This window comes from Rhincodon typus, chromosome 11 (assembly GCF_021869965.1).
Source record: "Rhincodon typus isolate 14 chromosome 11, sRhiTyp1.1, whole genome shotgun sequence".
In the NCBI taxonomy this organism is placed as follows: Eukaryota; Metazoa; Chordata; class Chondrichthyes; order Orectolobiformes; family Rhincodontidae; genus Rhincodon; species Rhincodon typus.
In genome coordinates, this window is record NC_063342.1 from 27,862,405 (window position 1) to 27,886,143 (window position 23,739).

At 40.6% G+C, this 23,739-nt stretch overlaps 2 protein-coding genes across 5 annotated transcripts in view; one reads left to right on the plus strand and one right to left on the minus strand.

The window, feature by feature from the left end:
* Positions 1-1,736, minus strand: LOC109928027 (putative protein FAM172B). Its single transcript, XM_020528048.2, has one exon. The coding sequence runs from the start codon at positions 1,471-1,473 to the stop codon at positions 436-438; it is 1,038 nt and encodes a 345-aa protein (XP_020383637.1). The 5' UTR covers positions 1,474-1,736; the 3' UTR covers positions 1-435.
* Positions 1,602-23,739, plus strand: part of LOC109928028 — a 27,409-nt gene continuing 5,271 nt past the window's right edge. The window contains exons 1-2 of one of the 4 annotated variants that reach the window (XM_048602991.1): positions 1,602-1,693; positions 17,837-17,915. In XM_048602991.1, the coding sequence (XP_048458948.1) occupies positions 17,856-17,915 (60 nt within the window). In that variant the 5' untranslated portion in view covers positions 1,602-1,693; positions 17,837-17,855. The other 3 variants (XM_048602992.1, XM_048602990.1, XM_048602987.1) reach the window with 3 other exon arrangements.

The window sequence follows — 23,739 nt, forward strand, 5'->3', positions numbered from 1 at the left end:
TAAGTCGCAATATAGAAAGCTTTAATTGCTTTGTAGAGGGTAGTGTTGAAAAGATCGAAAATTCGATGTTTTCAATAGGTTTCCCACCACTCAGGCTCCTGTATATAGCAATAGGCCACAGATATCAACAGGCACAATCTCAGCGATCAGAAGAACGCTGCAAAAATCACGTCTCTCGAATGTACATTCACCGCGAAGTAAAAATCTTCGTTGGTTAGCTTGAAATTTAGCCTGGGCACAAGTGTTCCTAAGTGCACAAGTCATTGCGTAGCATTCTTAAAGCAAAATAATCTGTAGCTAGAAAGCTTAAAATACACTAGAGAAAACATCAATGGAGAAACACGTTTCTGGTGTAGAGTGCTTTCTGTTCATGATTACAAGTTACCAAATATCATTGATGTATTTGACAAAGTTCAGCAAACAAATCTACATTTTTTATTGCTTTCTATAGTTTTTCTTACTTAAACTTCTTGTAACGATTGGCGATCGAATGATCCGGTTAGTATTCTGCATGTTTGAAACTTTCTTCAAGTGCTTGAAGATGGAGTGAAAGCAAGTTGTGGGTGCCAAATCATGCTTTTCAGTGCCGGCAGAAACCTGCGCGCAGCCCATCCTTAAAGAGGGGACAGGTTTGTCTAGAGGTTTGGGGCTCAGCAACCAATTACGGCAATGTTTCTCAATCCAATCCCGACCAACTTGCTCAACGTTTTGGTGATCTGCATCATGAGCAGAGTTTATGAAGGCCACAGCATAAACTTTGCTCATGACATCTCTACGTTCGTTTAGGAGATTCACAAATAGCAACCCGCCGTAGCCATGTGCTATAAAAGCTACACTCCTATCAGGAAACTTTGATATAAACTGGTCCCAAATGTAGGTGGTGTACGCTTCAACACTTTCAACACCCCCGACTGGTGTCTGTTCAAGCTTTGATTCCCTTTCATCAGAATCAAGTTGCTTTTTCTTTTCAGCGTCATCGCCTTGTTTAACGGCCATAAAGCTGTCATTACAATTTAACACGATCACTTCATACCGCTCGCTTAAAGCTTTCTTAATAAAAGGGATTTGAGTGCCGGTGTCCAAGCAATCGTGCAGAATCAACTGCTGGGACCAGGTACCAGCCCGCATCACTCCACGGTCTTGCAGCAGAACAATCAGTTTGGAAGAATTGGTCAGAGCCCTTTCACTCATGAAACAGAAACTTTTTCCGTCATCTTTTGCTGTATCAACGGGAATATAGACTCGTTTCAACAGACATTCTTTCTCCAATAGTTCGTAGACGTATTCGGCCAGAGCTGTCCCAAAGGCTTTGTACCATTGGTGGTTCCAGTTGGTTGCATTACCGTGTTGTTTAAAGAAAAATGGCTCGTTTGTTTCAATGTGCCTCAGTTGCCCTTTTTCGTTGAAATAGTATTTGAATTTTTTCAGTCTTTCGGCACTTTCCACCTGCTGATAAATCGCTGGTTCTTCCATTTTCTTAATGAATTTCAACTTAGTCTTTCGAATTACCTATTAATTCACTAGGCCGTCTGCATTAAGAACATCATGCTGTTGATTTCTATACTTTGCTATACGGATCGGTTTCAGGCGCTATATATAGCCCCAGGGCCCATTTGCCGACACCATTGGATTGATAGTTGTTTGATTGGTAGCTACGATGTGGAGATGCCGGCGTTGGACTGCGGTGGACAAGGTCAGAAGGCTCCGGGCAACGATCCGAATGCTTGTGATTTCAGATAAACCTGTTGGACTATAACCTTTCGTCTGACTTCTGAAAGTATTTAATTAGTTAATGAAAATGGTTTTAAAATATTTCATAACTACCAAGTGAAAGTGTGTTTGAGTTTAGATAATTCACCAATTAAGTTTTTACTTAAATGAATATATAAACTCTTCCTCCTTTCAAAGAATTCTGACTCAGGTGTTGCCACTCATTCAATTCTTCAGGAGCAAATTTAAATGCAAAATTAAGGGCGTTTTGGTCCAACACTCGTTAATGTTACTTAGACAATTGGTTGAATAAGAAATTCAGCTGATCTTAAATAGATGGTTTTTAGATGCTATCTAATTTCTAACTGAAAATTCATTTTGTATTGGAACTTGAGAGTTTAATACAACTAATTTTGATGAGTTACATTATATGTAACAAGTAGTCCACTACAACTGTTAAAATTTTTCTGCTTTATTACCCCTTTAGGTGTCTAAAGCAATGAGGTTATTCGTGCTGTTTTTACCTTACTAAAAGAACAAAATCCCCCAAGCCACAGGGTGGCCCACATCTTTAAACAAATTCCCAGGCCATGGAAGTTGTGTGAACTTTGTTCATCTCACTTAAAAATGAATCCTTAGCTGCTTGTGTGAGCTTTCTGGTAGCTTTACTAGTATCATCCAGTTTTCAAGTCAGGATCTACTGACCCTGCTTGGTCTAATGCAGCAGAAGAAAACTGCTCACTTCTAGCAAGAAGAGATTGCTGTCTTAAACAAGATGTTGTTTATCTTTATGATGGTAATTAATTACATGTTACACCAATGTAATATCCATTGTTACAGGGGCAATGAGGAAGACCAAGGTGGCAGTTATTCCTCCAAGATCTGAAGATCTTCTACTGTCTGTACAACATTGTACCAACAAGTTAAATAGGATCAGAAGTAGACCATTTGGCCCCTGTAATCTGCTGTGTGATTCAATAAGATCATGGATGATCTGTTTGTGTCTTGAATTCAGAATTTTGAATGGGGAGGGAGATATGGGAATTTGATCCAGTGACAGTGAAGGAATGGTGACATATTTCCAAATGAGGATGAAGAGTGGCTTGGAGGGTTACTTGCAGGATGTCATGTTCCATGTATTTGCTGCCCTTCTCCTTCTGGATGATAGTGGTTATGGGTTTGGAAGGTGTTGTTTAAGGAGTGTTGCTGGATTTCTGCAGTGTGTCTTGTAGTTAGTATACTGTCCTAATCCTGAGTGTCACTGGTGGAGAGAGTGAATGTTTGTGGATGTGATGCCAACCATGTTTTGTTCTGGATAGTGTCAATAAAGGGAATGATTTAAAAAAAAAAAGCTCACCAGACTCTATCCTAGGATGATGGGATTATCCTGTGAAGAGAGATCGGACAGACTCGGCTGGTATTCTCTAGAGTTTCAAAGAATGACGGGTGATCTTATTGAAATCCAGAAAATACTTAAAGGAATGTATGAAGTAGGTGCAGGTAAGGGTTTCCCCAATTGGTGAGTCTTCAACTGGGTGCACAGTGTAAAAATAAGGGGAATGCCATTTAGGACTGAGGTGAGAAGTTATTTAACTCAAAAGAGGTGAATCTTTGGAATTCTCTACCGCAGAATACAACGGTGGTTCAGTCTTTGAGTATATTTAAAGTAGAAATTAATAGATCCTTATCGTTGGCATAAAAGGTTATAGTGTGGCTAAAAGGCAATGGATGGTCCAATCAGCAATAATTGTACTACATGGTGAACAGGCTTGATCATAGATTTCCTACAGTCTGGAAAGAGGCCATTTGGCGTTTTGAGACTGCACTGACCACCCAAAGAGCATCCCACCCTATCCTGCTAACTCTGCATTCCCCATGTATCCCTGGACACTCTGGGCAATGTACCATGGCCAATCCATCTAACTTGCACATCTTTGGACTGTGGGAAGAAACCAGAACTCCTGGTGGAAGCCCATGCAGACACAGGGAGAATATGCAAACTCTACACAGACCATTGCCCTAGGCTGGGGCCAAACCTGGATCCCTGGCGCTTTGAGGCAGAAGTGCTAACCACTGAGCCACCATGCCTCCTTTGGCTCCCTGTTGGGCTGAATGGCCTACCCATTCCTTTTTTACTCGCAGTAGGTTTCCTAGCCCTAACCCCTAAGCTGTTCTTGTTGCCGCAGTATGTATATGGCTGGTTCAATTTCTGGTCAATGGTGGCCCCAGGGATATTGATATACGGAGATTAAGTGATAGTAATGACTTTGAATGTCAAGTGGTGATGGTTAGACTCCCTGTAATTAGAGATGGTCATTGCCTGGTAGTTGTGGACACAAATGTTACTTGTCAGGCCAAACTTGGCTATTGTACAGGCCTTGCTGCATCTGGACTGCTTCAATATCTGAGGAGTGATGAATGATGATGAACATTCCCAACTCTGACTTCTTAGAAGGAAGGTAATTGAAGCAGCTGAAGATGGTTGGGCATAGATTACTACCCTAAGGAAGTCTTGCAGAAATGACCTGGAGCTGAGAGACTGATCTCTTACAACCACGATCATCTTGCTTTGGGCTAGGTATGACTCCAACCAGCAAATAGATTTTCCCCAATTCCCATTGACTAATTTTGCTAGGTGCCACACTTGGACAAATGTAGCCTTGAAGTCAAGGGCAGTCACTGTCACATCACTTCTGAAATTCAACACTTTTCTACATGTTCAAACCAAGATTATAATGAGGTCAAGAGCTGAGTACCCTGGCAGAATTCAAACTGAATGTTAGAAGGTTATTGCTAAGTAAATGCTACTTGATAATGCTCTTGATGACACCTTCTATCACTTTACTCATTATTGAATAGACTGAAGGGGCAATTACTGGCTGAGTAATATTTGTCTTCTGTTTTGTGTACAGTACATAACTAGGCATTTTTTCACGTTGTTGGATATGTGCCAGTGTTATAGCTGTACTAAAACAGCTTGACTATGGGCATGGCAAGTTGTGGAGCACACATCTTCAGTACTGTTGCCAGAGTGTTTACAGGACCCATTGCCTTTGCAGTATGAGTGCTTCCAACCATTTCTTGATATTACTTGGTGTAAATTGAGTTAGCTGAAGATTGGCATCTTTTGGAGTAGGCCAAATTCAATTATCCATTTGGTATTTCTGGCTGAAGATTACTGCAGCTGTATCTTTTGTATCAATGTACTGGCCTCTTCCATCACTGAGGATGGGGATAGTTGCAGACCCTCCTCCATGGAGTCCACTGCCATTCAGAACTGGATGTGGCAAGACTTCAGAGATTAATTGTGACCTGTTTGGTTGTAGAACTGCTTATCACTTGTTCCTTAAACTGTTTGGTATGGAAGTAGACCTGTTTTGTAGCTTCACCAAGTTTACACCTAATGTTTTTGGTATGTCTGATGCAACTCTTGGTATGTCCTCTGCATTGGAGCAGACTTGATGGTAGATGGTAATGGTAGTGTGGAAGATGTGCTGGGCCATGAGGTTGCTGTTTGTGTCCGAGCACAAATCTGCTGCTGATCACTCACAGCTTCTCATGGAGGCCCAATCTTGAGGTGCTAGACCTGTTTTGAAGTTCACTTATTAGCAATACTGCCACTCAACACAATGGAGGTCATCCTTACTGTGATGATGGGACTTTCATGGACAGATGCATCTGTGGCAAGCAAAATGGTGGGATGAAGTCAAGTATGGTTTTCTCTCAGAGATAGTAGGAACTGCAGATGCTGGAGAATCTGAGATAACAAGGTGTAGAGCTGGATGTACACAGCAGGCCAAGCAGCGTCAGAGGAGCAGGAAGGCTGACGTTTCGGGCCTAGACCCTGCAGACCCTTCCTGCTCCTCTGATGCTGCTTGGCCTGCTGTGTTCATCCAGCTCTACACCTTGTTATTCATGGTTTTCTCTCGTTGGCTCCCTCACCACCTGCTGCCAACCCAATCTAGCAGTCAAGTTCTTTTAGGCGATCCCCTCTCCAGCTTTTGATTTTATCAACAGAACTCTAACTGAAGATTACATGTGGTTTAGCTAAATGCTAACCACATAAACGTTCGTGGAACTGACACCAAAGAGAAGCACAACGGATAAATGTAATTTTTAACTACGTAATAACCAAAACTATATTATGTTGTTCAAAACGGGTGACTGCAGTAGAACCACAGGCATGTCGTGACTCCACGGTGTTTTCCCCATGATTGTAAAGGTTGAGAGAAATTTTTTTCCAACTTGGAGTGACTTAACCCTTTTTTTTGTGGAGGTTAATTTTTTGCTCCTCCCCTTCCGGTGTGATGAAGATTCCTTCCTGAGAGAGTGAGAGGAGAGGTTGGTTGTTGGTATTTCTTCATTTTCAGTGAGGTAGGCTTGGGTAGGCGGCCGCAGGGCCTAGGCCTGGCACTGACTGTAGGCCGGGGCCGGTTGTAGTCGGGTCGGTCCTGTCCTGACCTGATCTGGGGCCTGCAGTCACAGTCTGTGCCCGCGGCCTGTGGATGTTTACTCTGACCGTTACCGAGTTTCGTGCCGGATGACGGACGGAAAGCAGTGAGCCCGGGGCCCCGTGATTGTCCCGGTCTGTTTGTGCGTTCATTTTCTTCCTCTGGCCATTTTTTTTGCGTCACAGTTTCCCGGTGCAGACCCCAGCAGCTCGATCTTCAGGTGGGTGTTTTGTTGTTGACCATTATTTTCGGATGTTTGCAGTTCGGTCCTGGTGTTGTTGATAGTTGACTGACAACTGTACTTTGTTTTGTTTTTGTTTCCTTCTTGTGCGGATATAAGTCTTTCATGGTTGGGATTGGGGCGAAAATTAACATCAGTTTCTACAAATCTGTAAAATACAATCTACTCTTACTCTTTAGTAACACTTGAACCTCCGATTTTCATTCACTCGCTCGTAAACCAGCATTATCTTGGTGGTGGGGGGAAATGCGAATTTTTTTTGAGTCAGGAAATTCACAATTGGCCTTTGATGTGATTTTTTGTTTAGTTTCGGCGCAGTGTAAACAAATCTATCTGGAAACGACAGTTGTTTGATGTTGACGCTGCGCTTATTTCAGAACTTCACAGATTTCCATCAGATTGGAATGACTAGCATCTAGCACCGATTTTGACCTAAAAATTCACTGGCTGTAGTCCCTCTATGTAATATTGCTCATTGAGTCAAGATGTTTTCCACACTAGTTTCTCCTGATTAACGTGAAACTGAACTTGGGTTGAGAAAGGCACGTGGAAAAAAGTGTTTTAATATTTAGGTTGTGGTAAAAACAAACTGCTTTTACAGGAAAGGTGACCAGAAAAATAAAACACCAAACATGCTATTATAGAAATAAAATACTGTAGGTGCTGGAAATCTGAAATGTAAATACATAACAGAGAAATTGTACAGAGTAAGTGGGTGAGAGGTTAATGCTAACAAGGTGGCCTTCAGTAGTTTATTTCCCAACCTGACACACAGTTCTTTGAGAGGCATCCCTGGGACTGCTGACAAGGCTTGGTGGGTAGCCTTTGAGAGGCTTGAGAGAACCATGAAGCTTCAATTTAATCCCACAGTCATCAGTGTATTTTCAGGGCCAAGCCGACAACTGATCAAATTTGTTTAAATTTTGGATTTTCCTGTTGATTGATTTAACATTCAGAATATATGATGGCCAGGAGCCGTACCTAGATCAACTGCTTGCAAGGCAACTGTGCTCACCTCTATACCACCAGCACTTAGCTTGCTCTGCTACCAGTAAATTGTAATGATAATTGGTATCATATTGCTTATTAATGAACCTAATTGACAATCCTGCTAGCAGGTGAGATTCCCGCATTTGGCCTTACTGCCTCCAGTTAAATGGGGACAGTTTCTTTATTTGCTAGCAACCTGATGTAGATACTCCTGCCCAGTTCTCTTGGATCTCCATTATTGTGTCCACTCTAGCCACAATCACATTTGTCTTGTTAGCTCTGTTTCTTTCCCAATATTGCACTTTGGAGTTTGAGTGGTATTCAGTTTATCTGCAAGTCCTTCTAATATTACAAAGGAAATGTTGTTGTGCCAGATTTAGTGCAGTTTTGTAAGAACAAAATATAAAAATGTGCTAATGGGTTTTTAATCTATCTTTATTGTTGTGCTGGTAATACAAAATTTATAAACATTGCTTTGAATCCCCACAGTGAATATAACAGCCCACGAAAATAAAACTTATTGTATTATATGAGCCAATTTTTTTCTCTTTTGCTTTGCATGTACAACGTAATAGCTTTTTTGTGGTAACATGACCTTTGTTTTCAGTAATCTTCCTTTAAAGTTAGTATGAGTTGAATAGCACATCTCTAAATTTCAAAATATGTTAGTGATAGCCATTGAAATAGTCATTGACTCTCAATGTTTACATTTTTGGGCATTTTTTTAAAAAAAAAAATCAGTTAATATTTGGATGTATAAGGTTGAAGAAGAGACTGACTCTTCCTTTACCAACAAAAAAACTTACCAGCAAACGCTAAAGAAGTAATTTTTCCCCTCTTCTGGGTGTCTTTGGACAACATACCATTTTGCAAAAGGGTGGATCTGACAAACTTAGTGTTAAAATACCATGAGAGAACTTGGGCAGCTTACTCTGAAGTGTTTTTACACTCTTTACAATCTGAGGAATTACACCTAATTTGGTGAGGTTAGGGGTAACAAGGTGTAGAGCTAGATGAACACAGCAGGACAGGCAGCATCACAGGAGCAGGAAAGCTGACGTTTTGGGCCTGGACCCTCCTTCAGAAATGGTTTCCTGCTCCTGTGATGCTGTCTGGCCTGCTGTGTTCATCCAGCTCTACAGCTTGTTATCTCGGATTCTCTAGCATCAGTAGTTCCTACTATCTCTTGGTGAGGTTAGGAAAGTTTTTGGAAATCATGGGCACGAAGGATGATTTTTTTTTTTCAAACACTGCAATTGCTTTAATACTGCAGTAAAACAACAGTCATCCATAAAGGTATAATTTAAAACATTACTGGAATAACTTTGCACATCTCGCAGCATCTGTGGGGAGAGATAAATTAAATGAACAGATTAATCATCTTTCTTTATTTAATTTGCTCATTGAAGGTATTTTTCCAAATCATGGTGGCATCCACTTGTCTTTGCTTATGGAACTTTCTCTGTTTTCCGTCCATATTCAGCATTGTGAAAGAGATCGCATTGTATTTCTTGAATAAGTGCTTTTATAATTTTTGCATACAGCAATTTATGGCTTCTATTCACCATCCTCTGCGTAAGGTAGTGGTGTTGAGTTACTTCAGTTTAATGTCCATATTGTACACTTATCCGACAACTACTTTTATGTTTAAATTTCTCTGATTTGGCAATTCATTTATTTTATTTTTAGGTTTAGCAGATGGTTTACAATCTTGATTTTGTTTGTTTGATTTGGACTGAAGCTCATTTTTTTTGCACACATAGTTAAAGAGGAAGAGTTCTTTTTGTAGTGAATGAGGTCCACCTGGGTCACCTCATGACAAAAAAATGAGTTTCTTGATTGGGGCTGTTAACCTGGTCCAATTAAAGAGCCCTGGCTGACATATAAACAGGAGTGTCAGAGTCTCTGCTCACTCTGAGACCTGATGTTGAGGAAGCCAGACCAGTGTCAGATACAGTACTATGCAGGTGTAAATAAAGAGTGACTTGGAGATGGGATACCAGCCTCCGTGGAGTTATTTCAGTGGCCATGAGAGGAAAAAAAACTATCTTAAAGAAATTTGCATGCAACAGTCATCTTGGGGGTAAGCATTTCTGGCATCACGCCATTATTTGCGAAGCTTGACTCGTTTGATCCTGCCGTTGAAGATTGGGCCTAGTGTGTGGACAGAGTGCATTACTTTTTCAGGGCAAATGACGTTGGGGCAGATGAAAAGCAACGAGTAATTCTCCTGATAGCTTGTGGATCCGCAGCTTTTCATTAATTAGGAGTCTAACATTTCCTGAGGGCACTGGATACTAAAACCTTTCAAGAGGTGACTCTTACAATCTTAGAATTACAATCCCAAATCTTCTCTAATTCTGAGACGCTATCAGCTTTACTTGATAGTTCGAGAACCAGGGGAATCCGTTTTGGAATTTTGACTAGGTTAAGCCGACGGACAGAGGCCTGTCACTTTAGTTTAACTCATAAGATGCTGAGAGATTGTTTGCTTGGTATGTGGGATTAATGATGTAACTGAGCAAAAATGCTTACTAGCTGAAGCCCAATTGGACTTCAGACATGCACTACACTGGCTTTATCATTGGAAATGCGGCAAGTGGAGCACATGAGTTGCAGGGTCCGCCAATGGAAGCGGACACCCTCGCTAGGCCGACTGAGCTTGGTGGCACAGCACTTGAGTGAAGGTAATTGCATTGCCTCATTCAGGTCATATCCTGAACAGAGGGATGCAAGGTCAGCCGGCAGCAAAAGCCCAAAATAAAGCCAAGCCGCTGCCAAGTGGTTAAAATTTTCTTTAGAATCCAGGCTGGTAAGCATTGTAGTTGCTACTGGCATGTGGACTTATGATGGCCAAAGAGTCCCACTAAACCTAAATTGAGTAAGAGAACTCATAGGTTAGTATCCAGGAGACTGCACACCCTGGAAAGCCCACCTCCTGTGGCTTGAAACAGTTAAATTGCTCACCAACATCTAAATCAGAACCAATCAAAATAAATGTCTAACTAAATGGGCAGCCAGTTCTAATGGAGGCCAATATCAGTGCAGCTGTATCAGCAATTGCCGAATCAGTCTTAAACAAAATTTGCTCTGGCCACCAACCCTTAAGTTTGCATAAGACCTCAGCCAGAATCTTACATATAAAGAGTATGACTTTGGTTCTGAGAAACAACTGGGTTAGTTATCACCGATTTTATAGTAAAAAGGCTCTGGCCCAAGCCTGATGGGGTGAAGTTGGTTGAGAAGGATTCACCTTGATCGGCTCAACACTTTTTCCATTTAGAAAAAGACTGTGTCTGTGTGAAGTTCTAACTAAGTACCGGAAGTTTTTCAGGAAGGTTCAGGGGCTCTCAAAAGAGTCAACGCCACCTTGCGTGTTGACCAGGAAACAATTCTGCAAGGCCTACCCAGTGTTATTTGCCTTGCATGCAAAAGTAGAGGAGAAGTCAGGCCGGAAAGCAAAGGAATTATCCAAACCAGTCCAGTTTGTGGAATGGCCAGCAGCGGTTGTACCAATTTTGTGAAGCCTGACTGGTTGATTCACCTTTTTGGGGATTTTAATCAAACAGTAAGCTGCTTTTCACAGCTGGCTAGACATGCAATCCCTTGCATGTGATTTATATGCAGAGCTGGCAGGGGTGTTGTCCTTCATGAAACTAGAAATGAGCTATGCGTACTTGCAGTTGTGGTTAGATGAGGATTCCCAGATGTATGCTACAATTAATACCCATGAGAGTTTGTACCAATATTACAAGACTGCCATTTGCAGTATCGTCAGCCTGTGCCATTTTTCACCAGATGATGGAGAGCATTTTACAAGGTGTACCCCAGTTGCCACTTAATTGGATGAAGTGTTAATAACAGGGATGACCAAGAAAGTGGACTTAGGTGGTGGTAGCATGTTAATAAAGTTATTTGTACACTGGGTGTTTTACTGAGCCTCGCACTTATGCACTTGGGTGCTGGAAAAATAAGCACTACTGCTGTATGGCAGCAACGTGGGGGGAAAAAAAAAAGAGGACTTGGAGAACTTGGACGTAGACCTTTCTCCAAGGCGGGCGTTTGCCTTGGAAGGAAAAGGTGTGTTTGAGGCACTCCAAGTTACCTACTTGGGATACAGAACCGACAAGACTGGGTTAGATCCATTGGAAGATAAAGTGAGGGTGAGCAAAGCTTCCCTGGCTCCTATGTCTGTACTGGAGCTTAAGTTTTTCCTTGGATTGGTGAATTATTATGGGAAATTTTTTTTTTGTATGTAACCTAGCCTCCATCCTGGCAGCCTTGCATCTGCTATTGAAAAAGGGGCAGCCTTGGAAATGGTCTTGTTGCCAAGATGTAGCCTTTAGGGAAATGAAGAAGCAGCTGTCATTGTCTACGCTGTTGGCTCACTGATCCCAAGTGAGACCTGGTGCTGATATGCAAAGCCTCTCCGCACAGTATTGGGGTAGTGTTGGCTCACAAATGGCCCAATGGAGAAGATCGCCCAACAGCATTATGCTTCCTGGACTTCGTCTAATGCAGAGTGTAAGTATGCCTAGATAGAGAAGGAAGATTTGGCTGTCATCTTTAGTGTAAGTTCCACCAATATCTTTTACAGGCATAAATTTGAATAGTAACAGACCCCTGCTAGGGCTACTGAAAGAGGACAAGGCTGTGCCACCCGTAGCTCAGGTCAGATTCAGCGGTGGGATCTTGTAACTGTATGCACAGAACAAGTTGGAACACCGGACAGTGTTTCAAGTAGCAAATGTGGATGCCTTGAGTTTCCTCCCACTGGCAGATATGCCTGTAGTGGTACCGCTGCTGGAAAGGTCTGAAAAGTTTTAAACTTTTCAGACACCCTTCTGGTCAAAGCTGATAATATAAGACTGGATGCAAAAAGATCTGGTCCTGGTAAAACTAAAGCAGCTGGTGGTGATTGGGAAAACAGAAGGGCCATCGCAACCAGAATTGAAATGTTTCTGGACCTGGACCAGATCACTGAAGAGGAAGGAATTTTATTATGGCGAGCAAGAGTGATTGTCCCAAGCAAAGGTCGCTGCCAGATACTGGTTGAATTCCACCAAGGGTGTCCAAAATGAAGATTTTGGCAAGAAGTTATGTCTGGCGGCTAGGATTGGATGCAGATATAGCTGTTGGTGGAGCAATGCCCAGAGTGCCAACAAATTACCACCAGCAGCTCCCCCACATTCTTGGGAATGGTCAGGTAAACCTTGGATGTGGTTACATGTTGACTATGCTGGTCCTTTTCATGGGCTCAATGTTCTTGGTCATTGTGAATATCCACTCAAAGTTGGATTTGCAGAGAGTTCATTCGTCAAACACGTGGATGATGGTAGAAAAGCTGCGAGCATCTTTTGCGATACATGGACTTCTCCCAGAAGTGTTGATCACACTCTGGGCCATTGTTTACCAGCAGGGAATTCAAGTATTTCCTTAAGTTGAATGCTATTTGACATACAAGCATGGCTCCCTATCATCCATCATCCAGTGGTCTGCCAGAGCAGACCAAACTTTGAAGGTGGGCTTAAAGAAACGGCCTGTAGCTTCACTTGATAGCAAACTTCTCCCGGTTCCTGTTTAATTATCGGACCACCCCTTAAGTACAGGGCCAGATCTAGCAGAGTTGCTAATGGGGAGAAGACTCCGCACTAGGTTAAATCTGTTCATCCCAGACTGGGATGGGGTTGGGGTGAAACAACAACATCTGGAACGTCAATGCCAGACATAAGGTCCCCTAAGTAAGAGAGACAGTTTGGTGCCGAAACTACAGAAATAGCCCTGTATAAGTAAGAGGCGTGGTCGATGTGAGGTCAGGTCTTGTGGTCCAGGTTGAGGAGTGCCTTACTTAGCCGAACTTTGTACACCACATGAAAGCTGCAAACATACATAGGGGGTAGGAGCAAAAGATTCCTTGCCCCTCAGAACAGCTGGAAAGGCTGTTGGAACTCGGGCTCTCCCCATCCATCTAATGTCGGAGAAACCTCCGGAGGCTGTGAGAGATGGGGTGAATTTTGCAACCTCTGTGCCTTTGCCACCTGAAGAAGAGGATGAATTTCTTCTGAGATGCACCACACGCAAGAGGTGAGCTATGATCTTATACACACTGCCTGTATCCCAGGATGAGTCGGAGGAACCGGACCTGGTACAAAAACGCTCCGTAAGAGGCTACAAGTAAAAGACCAGGCTATGTTCCTGGACTTAGAGGGGAAGGGATGTAGTGATTGTAATGAGGTCAGCCAAATGGATTTCCTGGTATGAGATCCTTGATTGGATCAGGTTAACAGCCTCAAATTCTGCAACCATACATATGGTACCTTTTATCCAATTAATTTATATAACTTATAAAAAGTTCAGCCCCTGGCCCCTGTGACCCAATGATCGTTGTATCTTGCCAACATGAGAAGGACCAATTTATGCATATCCTCTTGTAGTGATTGTAATGAGGTCAGCCACATGGACCTCCATAGAATATGAGTGCCCTGATTGGACCAGGTTAACAGCCCCAATCAGGGAGCCCTAGCTAACAGATATAACCAGGACTATCAGTGGTTCTACTCATTCTGAGAGCTGGCTCTGAGCAAGCCAGACCAGTGTCAAGTACTATGCACATGTAAATAAAGGGTGACTTGGTAACGGAATATTGGCTTCTGGTGTTAATTTCACTTTTCATACAAAGTGCTCATGAAGAACTCCACTTTAGGTATCTCTGCATGCAAAGCCTCTTCAGTAACCTGTATTATTGAACAGGACATGTATCTTCCTGATTGGTCTATTGTTTTGATTAGAGCTGTGTATTTCACACACCATTTTGAATTTGTCAGAACTGGAGAAAAATCACAACTGGCATTTCCATCAGCTTATATCTATTCGTTTTTTTTTTAAAAAAATTCTCCAAGGTTGTAAAGCTAAAATTGCCATAGCCGACTAGACCATAGGGCAGACCTTGTTAGAGATGACTGGTGGTGGTTTAACCTGAAGGTCATCATGCCTCAGGTGAGGAGGGAGGTTGAGAAGGAAAGCCCTTCATGGTAATCTGAGCTGGTGTGGGAGTTGATGCCATGCTTTTGGCATCACTATGCGTCGCAAATGTTAGGGTATAGTTTGACAGCTGATTGTGTTTCTCTGATATCTCTCCTAAATGTCTATTCTTGTGTGACTGCCTCTATTTTATATTATTGAACTATTCACCCAAACAGGCAATACAGTTTGAGTTGGCCTTGTCTTTAATTGTAGAAAATAGACAGAAAAGCATTTAGAATCCAAACTTTGAAAATCCCTGTTCTTGCCTTTCAAGTTTTACAAAACTCGATTTTTTTTTTTCTTAAATCATTTAACCATACTTATCTTGAGATTAATTTCAAGTTAGATCACTCCATACTCAAACAGATATTTAGTCTTTCCAAGGCATCCTCTGCCGAATCCACCTGAATGCTGTGCGGATCTCAGAATGTCTCAACCACCTGGAAGACTAAAACAATAGCTAAACCAGATTGTTCCACGTTTATACCACAAATGTGACCTGCAACACAATTAGTTTAAGCGATTGCATAAAGAGTGAAGTATGACAATCCTTTTCTTGTCTCGCTTTTGATATGCTGCCCTTGCACAAATACAGAATTAAACAGCACTTTCACAGAGCTATAGTACTAAGAGCACATTAATCTATTGTGGAAAGCAAAGTTCTTTGCTATAAAACAGGAACAAACATTTGGCCTGTGAATGAAGACTTTTGCAATGCCGCACAATAAAGATTGTGGCTCTGAGGTAATTCTATTGGAAAAGTGACCTGTGTATATGTTAAAAATTGTTCTTTGATTTTGTTTTTGTGGTCATTTTAATCCAGAACATTTTTCACTTGTGAAGCATTCTGTGGCCTTTAAAAGTAGGGAAATTATTTTGCTTGTCTTGTTCAAACTGCAAGAGATCTCTGTAAATCTGTTGGTACATTTGTCATGTACAGCTTTGAAGGAATGGTTTGCACACTGTATTTGAATTCCAATGATGTGGATTTCCTACCCTCATACTTTGAGGCACAGAAGGAGAAAATAATTTACCACTCGGGTTCAGTCTTAAGCTTATTTATTTGATCCACAGAATAACAACACGGCTAATAGCTTTTAATCATGTTAACTGCCAAGCAACTGAAATAAATGGTTATCAGTTGTGCAGGTTGTATTATCTTCGGTTTAAGTTTACTGTACATCTCAGCAACAACTAATCTTTATAGAGCATATTGAGCATGGAAAATTTTCCCAAGATGGTTTTGAAGATGTGACACAAGGATGGATATTGACCCAATGAAAATCATCCTTGGGTTAATGTTTAGTTAAATTGGTAGCTTTTCAGATGTTCCTTTTAAAGGAGTTTTATTTCTCAAGTACCTATCCTGTTTCATTCTAAAAACGTCAATTGTCTTTGCTCCCAGTACCCTCTAAGGCAGTAAGTTTCAAGTAAGAAATATATTTTCCTAAATTCCCTTTTCAGTTGGAAGGTAATGATTTGTGATTTCAGTCAGAAAATATCTTGTTTCTTAAATCCTGACTCTTTAAATTTAAACATGTAAATAAAAGTTTATAAATGTGGAGCTGGATGTATAAATTTCTTGGGTGGAGTGGTGTGCAAAAGCAAAGGTGTATAATATGGCCTTGAATGTTTTGTATAGAAAAACAAATATTTTTCTCACCAAAGTATTTCCATTCGTGGGAACTCTCTCTAGTACCCATTCAGTTGATCCATGGGGATTCTTGGGTGCCCATGACACTGCATTGTATACTTACTAACTTCTGGGAATTAAGTATCGTTTGGTAATGTTCAAGAATAATAACGTATCACATAGGAGAATTTTATTGAAAGAAAAGTAAGAACAATTATCTTGAAGACATTTGGGGATTTGTATACCCTTAACTGCCATCAATTGAAAATTTCACATAGTCTTGGGACCTATGCCTCACGACCCACTTTACCTTTAATGCCCAAATCCATGAGCAGATCAGTGGACACTCATGGGGTCACCAACCTCCGGACTAATAGCAGAAGCGGTGATGCAGAGACTCCAAAGCATGGCCCTTCTGTGAATCCAATCCAAACTATGGATCAGATAAGTGGACAACACTTTGGTCATTAAATGGACCAAACCAGAGGAAGCACATCAACTAATAAACAATACTCTCACCAACATCAAATTCACCAGGGAAGAGGAAAAGAACAAACAGCTCTCATTCCTGGTCATTATGGTAGAACGCAGGGCCAACAGGGAATTCCTGATGAAGGTACACAGAAAAGCCACACATACTGGCCACGTACCTAATTTCGACAGTAACCACCCCAACACCCACAAAAAAAGTTGTGTGTAAACACTATTTAAACGAGCGACAACACACTGTAGCAACCCAGAACCACGCCAAAACGAAAAAGAGTACCTCCACCGAGTATTTATGGTGTTGCAAGTTTCACTTTGAGTGTATCTTCACTAACATCTATCCAATTGCTATTGAACAATTTTCTATCTGTCAAGTAACCTTTGTGCCTCCTTCCACAGTCTATTTGATCACATAGATATTAAACCCAATGTAGAATTTTGCAATAAAACTAGAATCATAGGCTCTTGTTGGGCAGTGGTAGTGTCTCTACCTCTTAACTAGGAGGCCCAGGTTCAAATCCCACCTTCTTCAGAGTCGTGTAATAACCTCTCTGAACAGGTTAATTTAGAAATGTCTCCTAAAGCTAGAACCATAGAATGGTTATAACACAGAAGGGAGGACATTTGGCCTTTTGTATCCATCTGGCTCATAAAAAGAGCTGTTCAACTAGCCACATTCCCTTAGCTTTTCCTCCTAACCCCGCATAAATTTTCTCAGGCAATTATTATCCAATTTCCTTTGAATCGAATCTGTTTCTACCGAGCTGTCTGCTGCAATGTATTCCACAGCATAAGGTCTCTTTTCCTATATACTTCATAATTTTAAAAAATAATTCAGTTATTCAAACCAATTTTAATTACTTCATGAATGTCTCATTATTCATGAATATTATGAGGTACATGTCAAATTCTCACTTTCTGTTAAAATCTTCAATTATGTTTTTTTGCTGGTATTGACCACTTGGTTGGCTAACATACTCTTTCTTCAGGTATTTAATGTATGCTATACTTTGCCAGGTACCTTCTGGGAAAAATCACCAACCTGGTTAAATATGTAATTGAATAGCGGTAATATGATTTGATCAACACCTGTTCATTGTGCTAAATAATTCTTTATTTATCTGAAGGTTAATTTCATATTGGGCATTCTTTTGAGACATGACATTTTAAGGCCTTCACTGTTACAAAATAGCAGACCATTAATATATTCTGTGTATTTCAATTTACAAATACTGACAAAAATGCTTGTAACCTTTTTGTTCAGCATTCAAACAATTGTGTAAATTGTATTCTTGTACATAGTGATCCTACTGCTGCCCAAATGGATAGACGTAGGGGAGCAACTCAACCAGCTGGCCAGGATGGACCAGGGACATTAAAGGTATTTCATTGTTGGTTCTGTAACTTAGACTTCACTATGAAACTTTCTTTTGCTTTTATAGTTTATTCTGCCATGGTTTCCTAGGGAAGGCAATTAATGATTATAGACTACTCTTTCCGTGCTGTTAAGATGTCAATTGTTTACTGTAATTGTGTTTTATCTAATATTCAATTTAGAGGACTGTGTAGATAAATATAAATTGCATTGTGTCTGCATCATTTCTGATGCAATCACCAATTGGAAAAAGTAATGCCACCAGGTTACACTTTGTTCCAAGTATACTTTGTCTATAATTGGCAAAACTAATGTAAAATATTGAAGTTTGAGCACAAGGTACTTCCAGCATGAATTGAGTTTGTGATCTTTTGTGCCAGTTTTTATTAAAAGAAAAGCATTTTGTTGGAAGCCAGCCCTGATCATTAAAATTGGCCACATTGCCAGACTGATCGAGTGAGCTTTTGCTAGTTGGGTCTGTTTGCAGCACTTCAAGAAGGTTCTTAGAGTTGAGCTGTTTTAATTTTGGATATAAAGACATCAGGCATTGCTTTAAAGATTTAAGACTTTTTGGCTGATCACTGTGTATATTAACTTTTTCACAAATAATTCTATATTTTTAAAAGCATTTTCAATTACGGGAAATACTCTGTTTCCCTTTTTCAGAGTTTTTTCACAATTAATGTGTGTCCCTCACCCCCTTTTTAAAGTCCCATTTCTCATTGAGTTGTCAATGCCAACCAGAAATCCTAAATTTGTCTAGTCCCATTTGCCCACATTTGGCCCATATCCCTCTAACTGCTTCCTATTCTATGCCCCTCATCGTTTTGAAAACTTACCTTCCCTCCCCCTTCCACAACAATGATAGGATCCCCAAGTTCTCACCTTTCCACTCCACCAGCCTCCATATCTATGGGATTATAAGGCACCATTTCTGACACCATGTGGAATGAACTTCCAGAGGAAATAGTGGATGCAGGTACAGTTATGTTTAAAAGATATTTGGATAAATACATGAATAAGAAATGTTCAGAGGTAAATGGGCCAAGTGCAAGCAGGTGGGACTAGTTTAATTTGGATAATGGTCCTCCCCTCTGCCTCTAAGGCTGTAGGGAAAATAGCCCCTATTCAGCCTCTCCCTTTAGCTCAAACCCTCCAACTGTGGCAGCATCCTTGTAAATCTTTTCTGAACCCTTTTTCAAGTTTCACAACATCCTTCATACAGCAGGGAGACCAGAATTGAGTGCAGTATTACACAAGTGGCCTAACCAATGTCCTGTACAGCCGCAACATGACCTCCAACGCCTATAGTCAATGCACTGACCAATTAAAGGCAAGCATACTAAATGCCTTCTTCACTATCCTGTCTATCCGTGACTCTACTTTCAGGGAACTATGAACTAGCACTCCAAGGTCTGTTTGTTCAGGAACATTCCCCAGGACCTTACCATTAAGTGTATAAGTTCTGCCCTGATTTGCCTTTCCAAAATGCAGCACCTCCCATTTATCTAAATTAAAGTCCATTTGCCACTCCTCAGCTCACCAGCCTATCTGATCAAGGTCCAGTTGTAACTTACTTGGCTGTCCACTACACCAATAATCTTGGTGTCATCTGCAAACTTCCTAATCATACCTCTTATGTTCACATCCAGATCAGCACTGGCCGATGTGGAACACTGCTGGTCACAGGCCTCTAGTCTGAAAAGCATCCTCTGTCTCCTATCTTCAAGCCAGTTCTGATTCCAAATGGCTAGCTCTTCCTGTATTCCATGTGATCTAACCTTGCTAACCAGTTTACCATGCAGAACCTTGTCGAAAGCCTTACTGAAGCCTATATAGATCACTCTTACATTTTGGTTGTGTCTCTTACGTCATTGCATTATCAGCTCCCTGATTGATTGTGCTGCTAGAAGTGGGACCATTGCATCTGTACCCAGAGGTTGAAAACCAGTGTCTTTTCAAAACAGTTCTCTTCTCAAGTTCTGAAGCAAACTTCATTTTTTAAAATCTTTCTTTTTCTAAAAAAAAAATTAGCTGTTTGTAGCTGTCCCATCAGAGGATCTGTTAGAACTTTAATTTTGAATGAATTGTCTGTACTATACGCTATAGAAACTTTACCCTGTTTCTTTAGTTGTCTCAATTTCTGATTACCACCCTCAATAATACCCTCATTGTTATGACTGGTCCCTAATTTGATGGAGTAGGTTCCTTAGTTAGGCTTGCCCTTCCAGGTTCAGATTATTTATTTTTTGTGTGGCACATTTGCTTTAAGTATGAATTGATGATGACAAAGTGATAGAATCGGGGCCTTTGTGACCTGAATGAACAGAGTAAGCAATTCTGATATTGGCTTAGCCAATCGGATTAAAGAGTTGTGAAACTAACAGTGCAAGGACCAAGAAGGAAATGTAAATTAGAGAGGGTTAATTCACTGTCAAATCGGTGCAGAGAGAAAGAAGTGAGGGGATAAAAGACTGGATTGATAAAGAAAGGACTCTTTAACGGATTTACATGAAAAATCTCCAGTTAAAAGTTGAAGAAACAAGTTTTTTTTATGGTTATTTTCAGTGACCTGTATCTGAATGACATTAAAATCTACTTGTATTATTGTGTACTGTAAATTTACAGTTTGGTAATCTGCAATCAGTATTTTTTTGAACCACTGAATATTTTGTTTGTTCAATTAGTTTTAATAAAAAAACCTTTTGAAAGCATACAACTAAAATTGTTGACATGTCTGATTCCATTTCTGGAGATAGACGAACCACCAATATCTGTTACAAGCCTGTGGAATCCCATAGTTACCTTGACTATAAACTCTCATCTGCTTCTAGTAAGGACTCCAGGCCATTCTTCCAGTTGCTCTGTCTTCGTCACATCTGTTCTGACGATCCCATTATCTTCAAGTTGGCCTCCAGAATGTGCACTTTTTTTTCCTCAACCAAAGCTTCCCAGTCACTGTGATTGATAGAACCCTTGGCCATTTCTGCCCCCACCCCTTCCTTCCCCTTTTCACAACACCGATAGGGTCACCAAGTTCTCCCTTTCCATTTCACCAGCGACCATATCTATAGGATCATAAGCTGCCATTTGTGACGCAGGTACAATTATGTTTAAAAGACATTTGAATAAGTATACAAATAAGAACTGTTCAGAGGAATATGGGCTAAGTGCGGGCAGGTGGGACTAGTTTAGTTTGGAATTATGGTTGGCCGGTTAGACTGAAGGGTCTGTTTCTGTCCTGTATGATTGTGACTGTCTGACACTGGTTAAGCCAAAAGTGGAGCTGTGAGGCAGCTGCTTTACTTCCTTGATTTAGCAAAGATTTGCAACAAGGTGCAGGTCTTCTTTCACAGATTTGGTGCTTCAGCTCATGGATGTGAATTGAGGTAAACAGTAATAATATTAATACGGTTCTCCATTTAGAAGAAACATGTCTTCTAGTGTTTCTTCGAGATCTGTTTTCATGGACAGGCTGTTTTCGGTTTTCAGCATGTCCAACGTATTTAGATATTTTTTAACTAAACTTTATTAATCACTCATGTAGACATGCTATTCATCTTTTTGGTTAGTTATCTAATGCTGTCTTGCTGTTGCACTCTGTCACCTGTCTTGGAATACCGTTTTTAGAGGAACTATTTTTTGTTCTTCAAAAAAAAAAAAAAAAATTTTGTTGATTACAGTTTGGAGATTGTGAGCAATTATGTCCTGCAGTTTGAAAGAAATAGGCTAAACATTTTCAAAGAAGAGAGGATTTAGGATCCTGACAATTAATAGATTCCCTAGATACCTGTATCAAGCTTGTGCAGCCATGGAAAGATTGTATTCCCACATGACTATGGATATTGAATAAGCTATTCTTTCTGTATTTTTTCAATATTGTGAATATGTGCACATAGAAGCAGCAGTAGGCCATTCAGCCCCTCCAGTCTGTTCTACCTTTCATGAAGTTGTGGCTGATTGCTGTCCGAACTTCATGTTTACTCACCTCTTTGGCTCGTACCACCTAATACCTTTTGCTTAAGAAAAAAAATCATCTATCTCAAATTTAAAATGAACAAATGATCCTGCATCTACTGCCATTTGTGGAAGAGAGTTCTAAACCCCTAAGGCCCTTTGTGTGCAGAAGTGCTTCCTAACAGCTCTCTTGAACGGTTAGGCCTTAATTTTCACACTATATGTCCCGTAGTTATAGAATCCCCAACCAGTAGAAATAGTTTATCTTTATTTACTCCATCTTCTCCTGTTAATATTTTGAAGTCTTTGAGGTCACCCTTACCTTCTAAATTCTAGAGAATTAGAATGTGAGGCTTGGTTAATTGCTCTGATTTATTCAGCATTCTGGCCATTTCCAAATTAAATGTAGACATGACATGTGTTACATATGTTGATTCGTTGGTGATTACTCTCCAACAGTTTGAACCTGATATCATCTCTTGCATCCTATTTTCTTGAGCATTAGTCCCCTTCGCTTTGGAGAAATCACTTAGGAATTCACTTGGAAATCAATGAGAGAATATTGACCTTTTTTCAACACTGACTGCAGTTTTAATTTCTTTGTGGGGCTGCTATCCTATCCTGAACATTGCATTGTCTTGTAACAACAGGTGCTCTTGGCAACAATTTTTTTTTTTTTTTTTTGCTGTTCAGTCAACACGATACTTTATACATAGTCTGCAATTAGACTGTCATTGTCATCTTGCTTTGCAGGCTCCTCCTTCATTGCTTTTCTCGAATATTCTTTATTATGTTAGAGTTTTTATGGGACATTCTGATACTTTGCAAGTTGAGGCTCCATCTCTACAACCTTCAGTGCTCTCTGCAGTCCAAGACATCTGGTCTCTTGCACATCCTGTTAAGAATTCCTCCGCTCTGACAGTTGTCATCTGCCTAGACCCTAAGCCAGGCTCCCTAAAATTGGTTTGGGACCACAGGTAAAGTTGTGAGTATCAAGGTGGCAATGGTTGACTCTCCTCTTCGCTCTCAAATCTCCTGTTCTCCACTTCTCACCAAGGGGTTGCAATAATTTTCAAGCCTTGAAGTGGCTCTCAGTGGGAAAGGGTTTGTGAAGCACTGCCCTAGACTCAGGAATTTCCACCCTTGGCATCCCTGCCTCACTGTCCCCGCCTCCCTTTGAGTTGCTGCCTAAAACCTGCATGTTTTCGGCCGTGTGTTAATTTATCTTATGTGGCTTGGTGACTTGTTAATTTTCTCCTGTGAGGTAGCTTGTGGCACTTCACCCAAGTTAAAGCTGCTGTATAAATGCAAGCGGTTTGTTGTTGTGCTTATGTCAAGGAACTAAGGAATTCAAGTCGATGCTATTTTTTTCTTTTTGCTTCTCCCAATTTCTAAAGTATATATCCCCCTTTGAATTTTATTTTTAAAGTAGGCAGTTCTTTTTAACAGCAGTTGAATTTTAAGTGTTTGTGATTTTTGTTTAGGATTCCTCCATAAGTGCTTTATCTTTCTATTCTGTAAAGAGCCAGGAGATAAAAATGAATCTTCCTTTAGTCATTTCTTTTTCTTTGTCATCCATTAGCTCTGACCATGTTACCCCATGTTTCATATTATTTTGCTTTTGTTCTGAGTTGTGTTAACTCACATCAAGTAGGTTTTCTTTAGAATTATAGGCAATATATTGAGAAAGCAAGCAGTAACCTATTAATCTTGCCATAAGTCTAGTAACTCTGAACTCAAGTTCAAATCTTGTCATTGAAGCTCAGAAATTGTATTTGATTGTTGGGGGCTAACATCGGTAGAAATAAGGATCACGAAAGCTTTTGGATTGTTGTAAAAACACAGCTGCATAGTTAACTGTAGAGACAACTGG

What these genes read in the sequence shown, in the direction of transcription:
- LOC109928027 (XM_020528048.2), bottom strand. Translation starts at nt 1,473, where the DNA reads ATGGAAGAACCAGCGATTTATCAGCAGGTGGAAAGTGCCGAAAGACTG.